Here is an 18782-nt window from a genome sequence, read left to right on the forward strand (position 1 = left end):
ATCGCTCCACAAAAGCCACGGCCCTTGCAGAGCAAGGGGAACCACTACTTCAAGGTCTCAGAGCAAGTGACGTCACTGATTGAAATGCTATTAGCGCGCACCACCGCTAACTAGCTAGCCATTTCACATCCGTTACATATGTAAACATTATATTAAGTGGCATTGTTTAAAGTGGCTAGTGATACATGTTTTACATCCATTTCCATCCATTTCCATTGTTAAAGTGGCTGGAGTTGAGTCAGTATGTTGGCAGCAGCCACTCAATGTTAGTGGTGGCTGTTTAACAGTCTGATGACCTTGAGATAGAAGCTGTTTTCAGTCTCTCGGTCCCTGCTTTGATGCACCTGTACTGACCTCGCCTTCTGGATGATAGGGGGGTGAACAGGCAGTGGCTCGGGTGGTTGCCCTTGATGATCTTTATGGCCTTCCTGTGACATCGGGTGGTGTAGGTGTCCTGGAGGGTAGGTAGTTTGCCCCCAGTGATGCATAGTGCAGACCTCACTACCCTCTGGAGAGCCTTACAGTTGTGGCCGGAGCAGTTGCCGTACCAGGCGGTGATACAGCCCGACAGGATGCTCTCGATTGTGCATCTGTAGAAGTTTGTGTGTGCTGCTGCGCCTTCTTCACAATACTGTCTGTGTGGGTGGACCAATTCAGTTTGTCCGTGATGTGTACGCCAAGGAACTTAAAACTTACTACCCTCTCCACTACTGTCCCGTTGATGGGGATGTTTCCTGAAGTCCACAATCATCTCCTTTGTTTTGTTGACGTTGAGTGTGAGGTTATTTTCCTGACACCACACTCCGAGGGCCCTCACCTCCTGCCTGCAGGCCGTCTCGGCATTGTTGGTAATTGTTGGTAATCAAGCCTACCACTGTGTCGTCCGCAAACTTGATGATTGAGTTGGAGGCCTGCATGGCCACACAGTCGTGGGTGAACAGGGAGTACAGGAGAGGGCTCAGAACGCACCCTTGTGGGGCCCCCGTGTTGTGGATCAGCGGGGTGGAGATGTTGTTACCTACCCCAGGTGGTGGGCGGCCCGTCAGGAAGTCCAGTACCCAGTTGCACGGGGCGGGGTCGAGACCCAGGGTCTCGAGCTTGATGACGAGTTTGGAGGGTACTATGGTGTTAAATGCTGAGCTGTAGTCGATGAATACATAGGTATTCCTCTTGTCCAGATGGGTTAGGGCAGTGTGCAGTGAGCAGTGTGGTTGCGATTGCGTCATCTGTGGACCTATTGGGGTGGTAAACAAATTGGAGTGGGTCTAGGGTGTCAGGTAGGGTGGAGGCGATATGGTCCTTGACTAGTCTCTCAGAGTACTTCATGATGACGGAAGTGAGTGCTATGGGGCGGTAGTCGTTTAGCTCAGTTACCTTAGCATTCTTGGGAACAAGAACAATGGTGGCCCTCTTGAAGCATGTAGGAACAGCAGACTGGGATAAGGATTGATTGAATATGTCCGTAAACACACCAGCCAGCTGGTCTGCGCATGCTCTGAGGACGCGGCTGGGGATGCCGTCCGGGCCTGCAGCCTTGCGAGGGTTAACACGTTTAAATGTTTTACTCACATGGTTGTAGTGAAGGAGAGTCTGCAGGTGTTGGTAGCGGGCCGTGTCAGTGGCACTGTATTGTCCTCAAATTAGTCTGCCTGGGAGCAAGACATCCTGGTCCGCGAAGGGGCTGGTTTTCCTTTTGTAATCCGTGATTGCCTGTAGACCCTGCCACATACCTCTTGCGTCTGAGCCGTTGAATTGCAACTCTACTTTGTCTCTATACTGACGCTTAGCTTGTTTGATTGCCTTGCGGAGGGAATAGCTACACTGTTTGTATTTGGTCATGTTTCCGGTCACCTTGCCCTGGTTAAAAGCAGTGGTTTGGCTTTCAGTTTCGTGCGAATGCTGCCATCAATCCAGGGTTTCTGGTTTGGGAATGTTTTAATCATTGCCATGGATATAACATTCGAGATGCACTTTCAAATGAACTCGCTCACAGAATTAGCGTATTCGTCAATGTTGTTGTTGGACGCAATGCGGAACATATCCCAATCCACGTGATCGTAGCAGTCTTGAAGCGTGGAATCAGATTCAAAACGATCCATATTATTATTTCTAACAGTGAGCCAAGGCTCCTATAGACATAACTGAATGAAGGGGACCTAGTAGTTCTGTAGCATAAACATCCATATGCCATTCAGACTACTGTGTGTTTCAGACACCAGTGCCTTGGTTATTCTAGGTAACAACAGGCCTGGGAAAGCAGGGTGAAAAAATAAAGCAGAAATAGCTGGAATTTAGCTGAGTGTGAAGCCAGAGGATTGGGAATTGTGGGCAGTCACCCTTTTTCGACAGGGTCCCATGCATCAATGGACTGGAATTCCAAACAACTCTTCCACCCTTCTCTAAGGCTGAAGCTAGTAAGAAGCCATGGATGAGTGAGGATGAAGCTAGAATGGCTGCCGTGGAAGAGTGAGGTGGAAGCTAGGAAGCAAGGACGAGTGTTGCTGGAAACCAGCCATGGGTCCAGGAAGCAGTAATGGACGAGCTTCATTCCCTCATCTACTATGAAAGTGTACAGAAAAAAACGGAATGATTCGGACACGTAAAACATAACCTACTGCACCCAAGAACACTTTTCTTTCTTCTTTTTCGGAATGACTGTATTAGGAATGATTGTATCTCAAAAGGTTAAGCACAAAATATGGAATTCTTGGATGTGGGAGTGGTAATCCCGTCTTAAAAGTGATTTCTTACTTCTCCCTCATAGTGTTACTGAGTCTCAGTAGGAACGGCATGCGAAAGGAAACTAGATGCCAAACTTCATGTTCTCGAAAAACAAGCACAAATCATTTCTGCTTATGCCGATCTTATCTCATTTGAGTAGAACTGTACCAATGTTGAGAGTTCTAACACAGACAAATCCTAGATGGAAATTAAAGCACAAGGTAAATGAAGACTTATAGTTGTAATAATTTGCTAATGACAGTTGTTTTCAGGCTTCTCTCTCCAAAAGTCATTTGAAACAATATGTGAATCCCAACCACCAGTAGACTATAGTGAAATGGAAACTTACTATAGGTGGACACACAACTTGTGTGTCAAATAGAATATTTCTTATTAAATTCTCCTGACCAACAGAAGTAGACCTGGCCTCTTAAACACTTCCTTCCTTCGGGCTCATTCTCTAGTAGAGACAGGAAATGAAAACGTCTCGACTTCCTTGGCCTGATAGTCTACAGGTCCTGCTGGCAGAAGGGCCAGCCTGTACAGCCCTCTATTACAGATGAACAGAGGCACAGAGAAACAGCAGCACCTCTAAACTAGTCGTCAGGTGACATGTAAGATGGCAATAACAGTAGAGCAAAATACCTGAGTCTAACTCTCCAAGCTTTGTGATCTTGAGCAAGTGTGTAGGTAGTCTATAAGGTGTTCTATTGAACAGCCACAAACATTGCAAACAGTAATATTGGCTTGATGGGAACGGAGGGCCTCTTCCACAGCCACTATTCTATTTCACATGGGTTGAAAGCCCAGCGGCCTCATTTATAAAACTGTGAGGAGGATTCACGTCAAAAAGGTGGCATATGGACGAAACACAGAATGTGCTTATGCACAAAAATATTCTGATTTATAACACAGTGCCCACGCACGTTCCACCCCGGTTTCACTTTATAAATCACAATCAACTCGAAATTTGGCGCACGTGAACAAGCGTCTTGTCAGTGAAAGGTCCCTAATTAATATTCATCCATACTGACTGCATGACAACAATGACCGCACATCCTCACAGAAAGGCTAAAAAAAAGAAAGTTCTTGTAGGGGAGGTTGAAGCAATGAAAAAATCGATTGTTTGGTGGACACAGTGTGAGCGTTACAAATGCCAAAAAGGCGTTAAGAGTGGCAGCATGTGGCGGACGCTGTGAATGCTGCTGGCTCAGAAGGTCGGACCCCCTCAGAAGAAAAAAAAAGAAGTGGTCCGACAAAAAAGTGGAGGCCAAGAGGCGCATGGCCTTACACAGACAAAGTGTTTGTGCCACCGGTGGGGAAAAGGGGATACCGGAGCTCAACCCCATTGACTTGCCGGTATTATAGGGGACAAACAATTGTGTCATTTTCTATTGTTTTTAGTCGCTGCGTGTTCCAGCGGGGTCGGTGGTGCTGCAGCTGAGCAGGAGCTGAGTGCGCCCTGCCCCGGCGTCGGCCGTGTCCTCACAGATGCAGTCCTGCAAACGCAAAGGGACACCAACGACGCCATTAACGAGGTTGCCAAAGAGTTGAAGTGGGACAGGCACGGCTTGGTTTCTGCGGGTGCTTCTCTGTAAATCTGGGCCCACTACAGCACAGAGATCCAAGAGAACAGCTCTTGGAAATCGGAACCGGCTCATAAGCCACTCCTCATTATTGGCCAGTAAATCTGGCAGGTCTCTGAAACTTGTCTCTCTCTGAATTCTTCCATTCGCCACATCTTCCAACAGCAGCCATTGTGCGTCTTTACACATTGTAATTTCATGCCTTTTTATACCCACCCATTGGATTGTCAAAGCTACCCAGTTGCGTAACACCTTCAGATGTGGTAATTACCCTGGTTGGAACTGACAATGACTGGGCCAAAATCACATTGACAGTTCTTCGCAACAAACATGTATGAAATATGTGAAACTGTGTACTCTTATTTGCCCGACAAAAGGCATCGAAAACGGCATCAGTTTAAACGTAAGTTGCCCTACTGTTTTTTATTAGAATAAATGTCATAACATGCTAATATTGTTTAATAGTTACAGATCCAATGAAATATGATTCCCGATTAAACTGTATAACATATTTGAGGGGCTATTTTTTCGCCGTTTGTATTTATTATCCTAAATCATGTTTGTCTTTGTGTGTGTGTGGGGGGTTGCGTGCACTCCAGGGAACTCTTCATATATAATACGTGAGATGTAATATTTTGATTTATTTTACACAATGGCATCAATTTCAAAGCATTTCTCGAGTTTCATCCTTCTGCCACCGGAGTTGCAGTTTCTCATTTCTCCAGTTTATGTGCGCACGTATGGGTCAAAGTGTCCGTGGAGGACCGCACATTCTCTCATCAAGTTTGTTTTTTATAATTCCCAAAGTTTGCCTTCTTTTGTGCCGACGCAACGTTTATAAATGAGGTCCCAGGTCTATCACTTGTGAATTTCTCCATGTGAAAATGTTGCCTTTGTATATCAGATTGCCACAGTTTATATTCAACCAAATTAATGAATACATTGGATTCATAAACCCAATACCCAGTACAAACAGTCATATCGGAGGATTGTGAGGGTTTGAAATGGCTTAAATCATATACATGCTTTTCCCATGACTGACCACATTAATGTGTGTGTCCTTGTAGGGGAGACTTAATTGGCAACAGACACTGAGATTTGTCAACTAAATTAATGTTTACTTTGCATGTGATTCTATTTCAGTATATGCCCCTTTTTCTCAAAGGAGAGGACCCTTTCCATATAGACAAATAATAAACCAAAAACCAAACCAAACCATGCCCTAAAATTCCATTTGTTTGGTGAAATGACTGCTAATTAACAGTATACATTTCCCACTACAGTTGTGAAACGTAGCAACCAAAACGTTTTAAAGCACTGAAAATTGTACAAAAATCCAGCATTCAAAATTACAAACTAACAACATGATCACCCTCAGCCAGATAATATTTGTCATGGCATCCAACTCCCGTGTCCTTTGTGGAATCCAACCTGTGTCCTTTGTGGCATCCAACTGAACAAACCCACAGTTTGGAATGTTTTCCTCTCCTGACAGGGAGATCAGAGGATGGCCATTTTCATTTCTCCAAGCTGTAAAACATCATCCTCGTATGAGATGTGTGATGTGATTTTCTACTGCATAAACATTCCACTGTTTCTCTCACAAAGACAGCAGGAGCACTTCACTCTGTGTATCTCCTGAGGGAGCCATCTTGAGATAATGCAGAGGCCAAAAGTCAATAGCCTAGTGGTGATGGTGGGCTAGCAGTAGTTGCATAGCCTGGCCCCAGATCTCTATGTGCTGTCTTGTCATAGGAGAAGAGTCCGAAGAGCACAGAGATCTGGGACCAGGCTAGTAGTTGTAGGAATGGTGTGTCAATGTGTCTCCTGATAAACCAACAAATAGTGCCCTTCATACACAAATCCAATAACACGCTATCTTCACTTCTAGGATTTTCTTTGTCTTAAGTCCACTTTCTCAGTCAGATAGCATCTGTAATTGACTGATACATCATAGAGATATGAAACGCAAGCAACAACTCTAAAAAACAACAACAATCTGACCTAGATAGCATGGTGTCGGTCGATAATAACAACTACCGCAACAAATTACATTCTGCGTGAAATTAGATTAGAACTCTAGCGGCAGCAGACCCGCAGACGCAAATCCATGGTTGATTCCCCCAAGGAGAATTATGTGAGGGGGGGGAAAAATGCGAACCAGCTATTTCTGCTGGTGTGCCATGCAGACGCACTGTCTTCTTTCTCCGGGCAGCTTCAACATTTGATTGAAGTCCGGCCAGGGAACGAGAATTGTCAGATGACATTCACTGAGACTTCTTCTCCGAACTAAAAACAGAGCTGCGATTCAGCACTGCGTGAAAAAGCGAAGTGGGCAAAGGGGATGGCAGGTTGAACCAATCCAGACGCTACTACACACACTCTGAGAAACATTCCCGGAGATGTCTCTGTCAAGGTCGTCACCCTCCCGACACATCTTTAAAAACTGTGTGTGTGCGCGCGTGTGTGTGTGCGTGTGAATGCGTGCCTGTGTGTGCGTGCGTGTGCGCACATGCAGAGTGTAAGGTGGGGTAGCTTTTAGGCAAGATGGCATTGAAATCAAAACCCTTTCCTAAACGATCCCAGTGTGATCCCTTACAATGTGTTGTCAATCAACTGGACTCGCCTAAACAGCACTATAGCTGAAAGACAGACCTCGCGATGACGATACTGAGGAGACACACTCAGCACACGTCCAGTACAGTAATATCTACCTAACCTTCTTTGAACACATGCATCCAGTAAGGCCTGCAGTCTGCAGTCTTTGAACAGGTACGGGAAGTTAGGCCTGCAGTCTGCAGTCTTTGAACAGGTACGGGAAGTTAGGCCTGCAGTCTGCAGTCTTTGAACAGGTACGGGAAGTTAGGCCTGCAGTCTGCAGTCTTTGAACACGTACGGGAAGTTAGGCCTGCAGTCTGCAGTCTTTGAACAGGTACGGGAAGTTAGGCCTGCAGTCTGCAGTCTTTGAACAGGTACGGGAAGTTAGGCCTGCAGTCTGCAGTCTTTGAACAGGTACGGGAAGTTAGGTCTGCAGTCTGCAGTCTTTGAACAGGTACGGGAAGTTAGGCCTGCAGTCTGCAGTCTTTGAACAGGTACGGGAAGTTAGACCTGCAGTCTACGGTCTTTGAACAGGTACGGGCAGTTAGGCCTGCAGTCTGCAGTCTTTGAACAGGTACGGGCAGTTTGGCCTGCAGTCTGCAGTCTTTGAACAGGTACGGGCAGTTATCAATGGTCTTTGAACACATGGTCTCGATTGTTTTGACTGGAGATCTTCTCTCGGTAACTTGACTGAAGAATGTACCTCTGGGTGTCTGTCTCTGTCTATGCCAGCTAGACTAGAACACGTGCATTATACAGTGGAAACTGTCTATAGCGGAACTGAGCATCAACCAAACTGTAGCTCAGAGGAGTTTTCCTTATTCAATCTTACACTAACAGTGATTGCACAAACTTAACCGCACCCCTAACCTTAAACAATTGAGATTACATGTCTAAACTTAACCTGTCACATTTCTCGCTTAAATAAAACATTCACATTTGTTTCTGCCCTCGAGGCAGAGCTGCCATCAGAACAATATTGAATATGGACAACTGCAACCTGCCATCCTGTATATCAGAATACTCTGTTATCCTACTGTGACCTTATAGCAGTGGGAAGAAACCATTAGGTAACTGCAGCTAAATGGACCAATAGGTTGCCAGTATAAATCACAAGTAAAGAGGGATGGGGTAACGACAGGGTGCCAGTTTGTGAATACCTCTTTGAGATAACGTCTAGTAACTAAATGAATACATACTTATACTAAATGAGTATGATGTGGACATATCAGTGAAATGCACATGCTCCAACCAGAACTATGTGAAGAGTTTCATACCAAAATGCTACATGGCAATTTTTCTGAGATGTTGGTAAATAAGGTTTTACAGGCACTGGGATTCTCTGCCTCAAACCCTATTACAGGGGCTGAGTCACTGGCTTATTGGTGCCCTTCCATGCCGTCCCTAGGAGGGGTGCACCACTTGAGAGGGTTGAGTCACTGACGTGATCTTCCTGTCCGGGTTGGCGGAGATCTCAGTGTGCTATACTCAGCATTGTCTCAGGATGGTAAGTTGGTGGTTGAAGATATCCTCTAGTGGTGTGGGGGCTGTGCTTTGGCAAAGTGGGTGGGGTTAAATCCTGCCTGTTTGGCCCTATACGGGGGTATCATCGGACGGGGTCACAGTGTCTCCCGACCCCTCCTGTCTCAGCCTCCAGTATTTATGCTGCAATAGTTTATGTGTCGGGGGCTAGGGTCAGTCTGTTATATCTAACATTGAGTGGCTGCTGCCAACATACTGACTCAAATCTCTAGCCACTTTAACAATTAAAAATTGGAAATGTATCACTAGTCACTTTAAACAATGCCACTTTATAATGTTTACATACCCTACATTACTCATCTCATATGTATATACTGTACTCTATACCACCTACTTCATCTTGCCTATGCCTTTCGGCCATCGCTCATCCATATGTACATATTCTTATTCATTCCTTTACACTTGTGTGTATAAGGTAGTTGTTGTGAAATTGTTAGATTACTGGTTAGATATTACTGCATGGTCGGAACTAGAAGCACAAGCATTTCGCTACACTCGCATTAACATCTGCTAAACATGTGTATGTGACCAATACAATTTGATTTGAGAATTTATTCTGTCTTATCTGGTTTCCTGTGTGAATTTAAGTATACTCTCTCTCTCTCTCTCTCTCTCTCTCTCTCTCTCTCTCTCTCTCTCTCTCTCTCTCTCTCTCTCTCTATGAGGACCTGAGCCCTAGGACCTCACATGGTCTCTCCTATCATTGCTATGCAGACGACACACAATTAATCTTCTCCTTTCCCCCTTCTGATGACCAGGTGGCGAATCGCATCTCTGCATGTCTGGCAGACATATCAGTGTGGATGACGGATCACCACCTCAAGCTGAACCTCGGCAAGACGGAGCTGCTCTTCCTCCCGGGGAAGGACTGCCCGTTCCATGATCTCGCCATCACGGTTGACAACTCCATTGTGTCCTCCTCCCAGAGCGCTAAGAACCTTGGCGTGATCCTGGACAACACCCTGTCGTTCTCAACTAACATCAAGGCGGTGGCCCGTTCCTGTAGGTTCATGCTCTACAACATCCGCAGAGTACGACCCTGCCTCACACAGGAAGCGGCGCAGGTCCTAATCCAGGCACTTGTCATCTCCCGTCTGGATTACTGCAACTCGCTGTTGGCTGGGCTCCTGCCTGTGCCATTAAACCCCTACAACTCATCCAGAACGCCGCAGCCCGTCTGGTGTTCAACCTTCCCAAGTTCTCTCACGTCACCCCGCTCCTCCGCTCTCTCCACTGGCTTCCAGTTGAAGCTCGCATCCGCTACAAGACCATGGTGCTTGCCTACGGAGCTGTGAGGGGAACGGCACCTCAGTACCTCCAGGCTCTGATCAGGCCCTACACCCAAACAAGGGCACTGCGTTCATCCACCTCTGGCCTGCTCGCCTCCCTACCACTGAGGAAGTACAGTTCCCGCTCAGCCCAGTCAAAACTGTTCGCTGCTCTGGCCCCCAATGGTGGAACAAACTCCCTCACGACGCCAGGACAGCGGAGTCAATCACCACCTTCCGGAGACACCTGAAACCCCACCTCTTTAAGGAATACCTAGGATAGGATAAGTAATCCTTCTCACCCCCCTTTAAGATTTAGATGCACTATTGTAAAGTGACTGTTCTACTGGATGTCATAAGGTGAATGCACCAATTTGTAAGTCGCTCTGGATAAGAGCGTCTGCTAAATGACTTAAATGTAAATGTAATGTAAATGACTCCTTGCTGTCCCCAGTCCACCTGGTCGTGCTGCTGCTGCAGTTTCAACTGTTCCGCCTGCGGCTCCCTGACCTGTTCACCGGACATGCTACCTTGTGCCAGACCTGCTGTTTTCAACTCTCTAGAGGCAGCAGGAGCGGTTTACTCTGAATGATCGGCTATGAAAAAGACAACTGACATTTACTCCTGAGGTGCTGACCTGTTGCACCCTCTACAACCACTGTGATTATTATTATTATTTGACCCTGCTGGTCATCTATGACCATTTGAACATTTTGGCCATGTTCTGTTATAATCTCCACCCGGCACAGCCAGAAGAGGACAGGTCACCCCTCATAGCCTGGTTCCTCTATAGGTTTCTTCCAAGGTTCCGGCCTTTCTAGGGAGTTTTTCCTAGCCACCGTGCTTCTACACCTGCATTGCTTGCTGTTTTGGGTTTTAGGCTGGGTTTCTGTACAGCACTTTGTGACATCAGCTGATGTAAGAAGGGTTTTATAAATACATTTGATTGAATTTGATTGATATTGTTTTAACAAATTATAAAAGAGATTGGTGTGTTTTTTTTCATGGCATGGGGTTGTTAATTGACAGACATGTACAGTATTTGGTTTCATTTCAGAGGGAGCAATAATCATATTTTTTTCAAAATGCTACATATCCTCATCACTCTCAGATAAATAAGTCGGGTTGCTAAGTTTTACACAGTCAAATGTAACACATAAGACAAAAGAAATTGACATCCATATTTAAAATATACATCATTTTTGTTGTATATGCATCATTAAATACAGTAATATGAGATGTTCTATTTAAAACATTTACACTTGACATTTTAGTCATTTAGCGGATGCTCTTATCCAGAGCGACGTTACGTTAAGTGCATTCATCTTAAGATAGCTAGGTTAGACTACTGCATATCACAGTCAAATATACAGGATACGAACATTCCATTCCAGCTAAACAATGGATATATAGCGTTTTGCCAAAAATAAAACAATTTCCTATACACATCTAAAATCTATGAATTGAACATTTGAGAACAGTAATATATTACACACACAGGTGAAGGCACCCATTAGCAATCATTTCTGATGAAAAACACAAATGTGAAAAATAGGTGGATAAAGCATATTGGAAATAAACTCTTCTTATGCTATACTCTACAGAATGTGCATTAAATTAAGTAATATAGGCCTGGATGAGTCTCAGTCCAGTAATGGACTTTTCTTGTTATAGCCTGACTGAAGCTCCAAGCGGGCGTCTTTAGTCGATGGACTCAATAAGATAAACTAAGACGCCCTAGCTACTGCTTTTCTCCTCCTCTTCCCTCTTTTTCTTCTTTCCACTCGGTCACTCTTAAACCATTAATACAATTGATGTCCAAAAATAGTTCCCGAATGTAAACCTAGTTCCTCACAAACGTCAACACACTGGTTTCACTTCCTGTTCGTGGATCACATCGGAAGATAAGAATTACTTTACTCTGAATCTCTTAGCTGAGGGGTTGGTCGAAATGTTCCATTCGGTATCTTGTGATTTCATTAGGCCTCTCTGACACAGAATCCATGCAGAATCAACACCCACTAATCAACACCCAACACCCACGAAGCGAATCCAAAGATAGGCTGTCAAATGGCAATTTATGACAAGATAAGCAAGCTACAAAACTAAATATGATGTGACAACAGCATGTTGGAAAGAACGGAAAACACGACAACATGAATCCACGAGTTGTGCTTGCCAGTGTCTGTAGGAATAGACTAGTGGGATACCACTACCGTATCTGAATAATGTGGAGATGAAGAAGCAACCCTGCTTTATCTCAATGATACATAATGTATGCAGTGGTAGGATATCCAAAAACAGAGTTACGACCTTGTTAGTGTATAATATGATTGGAGTGATCCAAAAACCATAAATCCCAAACCACCTTTGCCACTTTCAGTTTGCAATTAATGTTCCCTGTACTCTCAATAGGTGCCCTTTTGGTTTTAGGCTGGGTTTCTGTATAAGCACTTTGTGACATCTGCTGATGTAAAAAGGCTTTGATAAATTCATTTGATTGATTTATTGATTGATTGGTTGAATTCGGGATGGGAAATTACACACCCAGGGAGGCAACACCCAATTACACCCAGGTAGACGATTGATTGTAGACTTCAAAGGAGTCTTCTAGAGATATTAGATAGCAAATCAAACAAACTTTTCCACACACTAAATGAATCAGAGACCCACAATAATTTATATGGTACATCATATCCTGTTGATGTCAACTAGTTTAGAACCTCTGGTAATGATGAACTACCTGTCCTTTCCGTTGCCATATGCCTGACAAACCCAGTAAACCTGAAACGCTGGATTTGGGAGTGAGTATTTTAAACAACTTGGCACCGTCATAAGATGCCACCGTTCCGACAAATTTCTGCCCTGCTAGAGCTGCCCCGGTGCACTGTAAGTTGCTGTTATTGTGAAGTGGAAATGTCTCGGAGAAGCTACGGCTCAGCCGCGAAGTGGTATGTCACACAAGCAGAACAGGACCACCAAGTGCTGACCGCCACCATTGGACTCAGGAGCAGCGGAAACGCATTCTCTGGAGTGGTGAATCACGCGTCACCATCTGGAAGTCCGACGGACAAACCTAGGTTTGGCGGATGCCAGGAGAAAGATACCTGCCCGATTGCATTGTGCCAACTGTAAAGTTTGTTGGAGGAAGAATAATGGTCTGGGGCTGTTTTTCGTGGTTTGGGTTAGGTCCCTTAGTTCCAGTGAAGGGAAATATTAACGCTACAGCATACAGTGAAAGGGCCTTCCAGTTTGGGGAAGGCCCTTTCCTTTTCCAGCATGACAATTCCCCCATGCACAAAGTGAAATCCATACAGAAATGATTTGTCTAGATCGGTGTGGAAGAACTTGAATGGCCTGCAAAGAGCCCTGACCTCAACCCCATCAAACACCTTTGGGATTAATTGGAACGCCAAATGCGAGCCAGGCCTAATCGCCCAAAATCAGTTCCCGACCTCACTAATGCTCTTATGGCTGAATGGAAGCAGGTACCTGCAGCAATGTTCCAACATCTAGTGGAAAGCCTTCCCAGAAGAGTGGAGGCTGTTATAGCAGCAAAGCGGTGACCAACTCCATATTAAGGCCCATGATTTGGAATAAGGTTTTCGACAGGCAGGTGTCCACTTACTTGTGTAGTGTAGCTCGAAGGGATAATACCAGTCACAGGTAAGATACTACCTCTACTCCTGCATCCTAGAGCATCGAAGTCACCATAGTTTAACTGTCAGCACAAAAAGGAATCATTTCTGTTGCCTCGGTTTAATGGATTTAAATATATATTCCATACAATTACATTACATTCAATCACATTCAGGCTTGTTGGAAATTCCCACCATTCACATTGACTGAGTTTCCTGAATCATAGGTCTATGTCACATTCATTGCCCTGTTTGGGGAACAACAACATAATGGGGAGGGGTCCGCAAATCGTGAGATAGCTCATTTTTTTCATGTGTCTGTCTTTGAACCCGTGACAGTTCAGTTCACACTCTTGAGAACCAGCTCAGTGCCATCAAAACTCGTCGTCACGTGCTGCCAAAGCATCGCTACATGAGCTTAATTCCCGGGTTAACGCTAAACGGGATCCTTGGGATGTCCCAACAGTAACCCTAACCTTAACCCCTACATTTACCCTAGCACTCTCCAACCCTGTTCCTGGAGAGCTATCGTCCTGTAGGTTTTCGCTCCAAAACCAGTTGTAACTGATTCAGCTTACCAACCAGCTAATTATTAGAATCAGGTGCGATATATTAGAGTTGGAGTGAAAACCTACAGGATGGTAGCTCTCCAGGAAGAGGGCTGGAGAGCCCAACCCTAACCTTAACCATAACCGCAGGAGTTTGGTGGAACCTTAATTGGGGAGGATGGGCTCATTGTAATGGCTGAAGCGGAAACGGTGGAATGGTATCAAACACATCAAACACATGGTTTCCACATGGTTTCCACATGGTTTCCATGTTTTTGATGCAATTCCAGTCATTATAATGAGCCGTCGTCCCTAAATCGTTCTCCCTTACCTAACCCTAACTTTAGCCCTTACCTTAACCATTTTAAATGTAAACTTTAGGTATGAGCGTCCCAAGGATCCCGGATAGCAAGGGAGTCCACAAGAGATGGGGGGAAAAACATCATTATACTTTTCAACTAGACTGGAGCATGTGGACAGCATGTGGACAGCTGCCAAATATGCAGCCAATGAAGCCGCTGCTAAAAATAAGTCCCAAGTATGTTTTTGTAAGGATTTCATTATGGGTCTGACTGCTGCACACACTCTGCAGACCCTGTTACATGTACACTTAATTTGGAAGGCCTAATATTGCAGGTACTCGCTCCTTTATTAACTGTAAAAAAATATTAAACGAACAATCTCTAATTATTAAAAGACAAGAAAGGGAAATAAAAACACGTAAAAACTCCGGTCTGTTATACAGTGCCTTCAGAAAGTCTTCCTACCCCTTAAATTGTTACACGTTTTGTTGTGGTACAGCCTGAATTCAAAATGGATTCAATCTTCTTCTTTTTCTACCCAACTACACACAATAACACCATGATGACAAAGTGAAAACATGTATTTAGACATTTAATAATCTATCTAATTTACATAATTATTCACACCCTTGAGTCAATGCATGTTAGAATCACCTTTGGCAGCGATTACATCTGTGATTTTTTTTCTGGGTAAGTCTAAGAGCTTTGCCCACCTGGGTTGTATAATATTTGAAAATTGATCATTTGTTTTAATTCTTCAAGCTCTATCAAGTTGATTGTTGATCATTGCTAGACAGCCATTTATAAGTCTTGCGGAGATGTTTATGTCGATTTATGTCAAAACTGTAACTAAGCCACTTGGCCTTGTGTTTTAGGTTATTGTCCTGATGAAAGGAAAATGTATCTCCCAGTGTCTATTCCGTTTATTTCTATCCTAAAAAACTCCCTAGTCCTTGCCGAAAATTTGAAGAGTGGTACTCTTTGCCCCAAACATACACATTGCATTTCAGTTTTATTTTAGTGCCTTATTGCAACCAGGATACATGTTTTGTAATATTTTTTATTCTGTATTTGTATTTTGTATTTATTAGGGATCCCCATTAGCTGCTGCTCTTCCTGGGGTCCAAACACACCAATGCACACCAAATCTAAGTTTAATCTATTTTAAATACAGTCTGTAACAACTAAATTTGGGAAAAAGTCAAGGGGTGTAAATACTTTCTGAAGGCACTGTAAATCTTCAAAAACAAAAGTAGGTTGTCATTATATCATTCCTCTTAAATACCATGAAGACGTATTTTTTTTATTGCGTGGAGTGCACGCGTCGTCATATTTACCTCCGACTTCCAAACGATATAGGCGTGAGAACTGGACTGTTGCTGCTTCTTCTGAAGCCATCTCCGCGGTGAGAATAATGTGTTCGTGCTCCCAGTTGGAGTGACGCTGGGGCTCCTCACCAGAAACGGTAAATCCCACGCGGTATTCCGCTTTGTGCCCCTCACAGTCACGTCATAGTCAAAGGGAAAGTTTGATGTCGGGGAGATGTCCAAGGGTGTGGAGGGGCCAGATAAAGACGAAAGGGGTTGTTTCACCCTGAGATTTCTGGAACGGGGATCTGATTTCAACGCAACCTGGTGCTCAGGGGAGCTTGGCGAGGATGAAAACGCACCTGCATCCTCAACGCGCAAACCCGGTAAACCCAAGCGGTCCCCACGGGTTCCATCTGTCTCTGTGCCACATTTCCTTATAATATCAGGGTCCAGGCTCCGAGTTTGTCGCAACTTCCTTTTGGGGATTGCTTTGGAGGCTGGAGTGGAGCAGGAGAAGACGTTCAATATTCCTTGTCCAGATGACATCTCTATCTCCCCTCTGCACAAACGCAGCAGCATTAAAAAAAACTTTTCTCAGAAGTTTAGTTTGAGCGCCATAAAGAAACAAAACACGAGATAAGTCCCATCAATATACTCTGACAGTAAACCCTTGGTCCACGTGTTTTTATGATGTCATCGCCAGAATGCCTTTGCTTCAGATAAAGCGAGAGACAGACAGCGCGCAAATGTATCCAATTCTCTGTGCGGTGTTATTGTGCATGCAGCTCAGCTCATTCCCAAACTGTACTCAGAGCGGACGGCAGGATGAGAGATGTTTCGCAACTGATGACCCTCGCGGCCGCTCCTCTAATCCGTCCAATGCGCTCCTGTGGCTGTTAAGACTGCGCTCTCATGTTGCTCCAATGAGCAAAACCAGTGCATACAAGTGTCTTCCCCGGGTCTTTACCTGCATCTTTCAAGTTTGTACCATACATTAATTGTATAGCCTACATATGTTGGGCCTATGTGATGCATAGGCCTATAGCTGCATAGCCTAACTTTCACTTTGTTGAAATAAAGCACAACTAAAGCTGGCCGATTGAGGACAAGGCATAAAGATTATTCATCGACCTAAAACCATAATCCATAAATTAGGATTAATCCTATAGTCTAGCCTATTTTACTATTATTCACATTTTGTTGCATTACATTGGGGCACACTTGTGTCTTACTCGCACAAAATAAATATCATGGTCTGATTATCTTTCTCTCTGCATTTTCGCACCACAAGTTTCTCAGAAGTCGTGAGAAAGACTGTCAGGCACCGCAATGTTGCTATATATGGGTTAGCTGCTGTGCAGCACGTTTGGCCAGAAGGAGCTCAGATTTGGCGCTTCCTTCCATCCCAACTCTCTTAGTGTTTCCATTGTAAATGGACATTTCGATGGTGTCTTTTGAGAATCTCAGGGTTATAGGGTCATGGCTTCCTCTTTCTATAATTCTCTCCGCTTTCACTCTCTCTCTCTCTCTCTCTCTCTCTCTCTCTCTCTCTCTCTCTTTCTCTCTCTCTCAATTCAATGGGCTTCATTGGCATTGGAAACATATGTTATCATTGCCAAAGCAAGCGAAATAGATAATAAACAAAAGTGAAATTAACAATCAAAATTAACAGTAAACATTACACTCACAGAAGTTCCAAAATAATAAAGACATTTCAAATGTCATATTTTGTCTATATACAGTGTTGTAGCGATGTGCAAATAGTTAAAGTACAAAAGGGAGGAGCCCCAGCGTTTTCAAATTCTTTGTGGATCTCTCTCTCTCTTTATCTCATCCGTTCCCCCCGTCTGTTTTTAGGCTGGTCAAATCTGACTGAGCTGTTATCAGTGTCATGCAGTGTAGCTTCATAAGCAGCTTTATCAGGGCAACCCCCTCCTCCAGTCTCCCATGATGCAGCATTTTCCCCATACCTTCACACACACATACACGCAGGTACACAGGCATGCACACATACACATGAATGAAGGTATGCATGTACGTACACAGAAAGGCAGACACACACACATACACACACACACATACACACAAGCAAGGCAATTATTCATCCCTTCTCATTATTTTGGGGTCCCGAGTGGCGCAGCGGTCTAAGGCACTGCATCTCAGTCCTAGAGGTGTCACTACAGACCCTGGTTCGAGTCCATAGGGCGGTGCACAACTGGCACCGCGTCGTCTGGGTTAGGGTTTGGCCGGGGTAGGCAGTCATTGTAAATAAGAATATAGTCTTAACTGACTTGCCTAGTTAAATAAAGGTGAAAGTGCAGTAGAGGAATAGAGATTGGTGAGAAGGAGTCAGAGAGAAGCAATCTATTGCTGCTCTACCTCCCGGCTGCAGTGGTTGTAAAACCAGACACAGTGTATGGTTGGTGTGTACCAGAGGTAGAAATCATCCTCGTCACATGTGCATGTGAGTTAACCCAATGAGTCCCACCGTAACGCAGGCACGTTTTGGACTTCTAACCCCTTTCAAACATCAATGTAACATTGGATACGTCTATTTATTCTGGTTACGTAGATACCAACCATTAGTCTGTGTGATTAATAAAACCACATATTTAATTCATAGAGAAATGGGGCTAAAACAGCCTGCAGGGGTTAAATTAGGATGAGAGGGGCGCTGGGAAGGGACCAAGTAGAATGGTTTCTAATATACTTTAGTGGGCACCAGCCACAAGAAACCAAATATAATTTAAAAAACACTTTAAAAAAAATGTGTTTATAGATAATAGCAGTCCAATTGGCTGTAAAGTAAAGATTTTTAACAAAGAAACTGTTCTGCTCTGATTCATTATAATTGGAGAAGTCACTTGTCTAGCCATAAGGCAAGAAATAGGTAGCCTACTTAATCAGTAACCTACTCTGGCCACCGGTAAACATATGTAGTGTGTTAGGCTAATTAAGTAGGCTATGACATACAATCCTGACCTTGTGACTTGACTGAGCTAAATGTGTCACTCATTAGAATTGCACAGTGAATGCAGGTCTTCTTCGTGGCACACGTCGGTGCGGTGACAGATGTGACAGCAGAGATAGCCTGATGTTTTCAGTCAGAATGGAAAAAAGCACACACTGGCACTGATAAGAGGTTGAGCATACAAGGCATCATACACACAAATGCAGCTAGGCTATACAAAGAGGGATTTCCTTCAGTCTCTCTCTCTCTCACACTCTCTCGCTCTCTGTTTTCTCATCTGAAATCTGAAATGGTGCTA

At 44.3% G+C, this 18782-nt stretch overlaps 1 protein-coding gene across 2 annotated transcripts in view; it reads right to left on the bottom strand.

Moving 5' to 3' along the window:
- Positions 1-16465, bottom strand: part of LOC118363172 (rho GTPase-activating protein 6-like) — an 85931-nt gene extending 69466 nt beyond the window's left edge. The window contains exon 1 of one of the 2 annotated variants that reach the window (XM_052488636.1): positions 15541-16465. In XM_052488636.1, coding sequence (XP_052344596.1) covers positions 15541-16092 — 552 coding nt within the window. In that variant the 5' untranslated portion in view covers positions 16093-16465. The remainder of the gene's footprint in view (positions 1-15540) is intronic. The other variant, XM_052488635.1, reaches the window with a different exon arrangement.
- Positions 16466-18782: the final 2317 nt, after the last annotated feature.

Source organism: Oncorhynchus keta, chromosome 30 (assembly GCF_023373465.1).
Source record: "Oncorhynchus keta strain PuntledgeMale-10-30-2019 chromosome 30, Oket_V2, whole genome shotgun sequence".
Taxonomy (NCBI): Eukaryota; Metazoa; Chordata; class Actinopteri; order Salmoniformes; family Salmonidae; genus Oncorhynchus; species Oncorhynchus keta.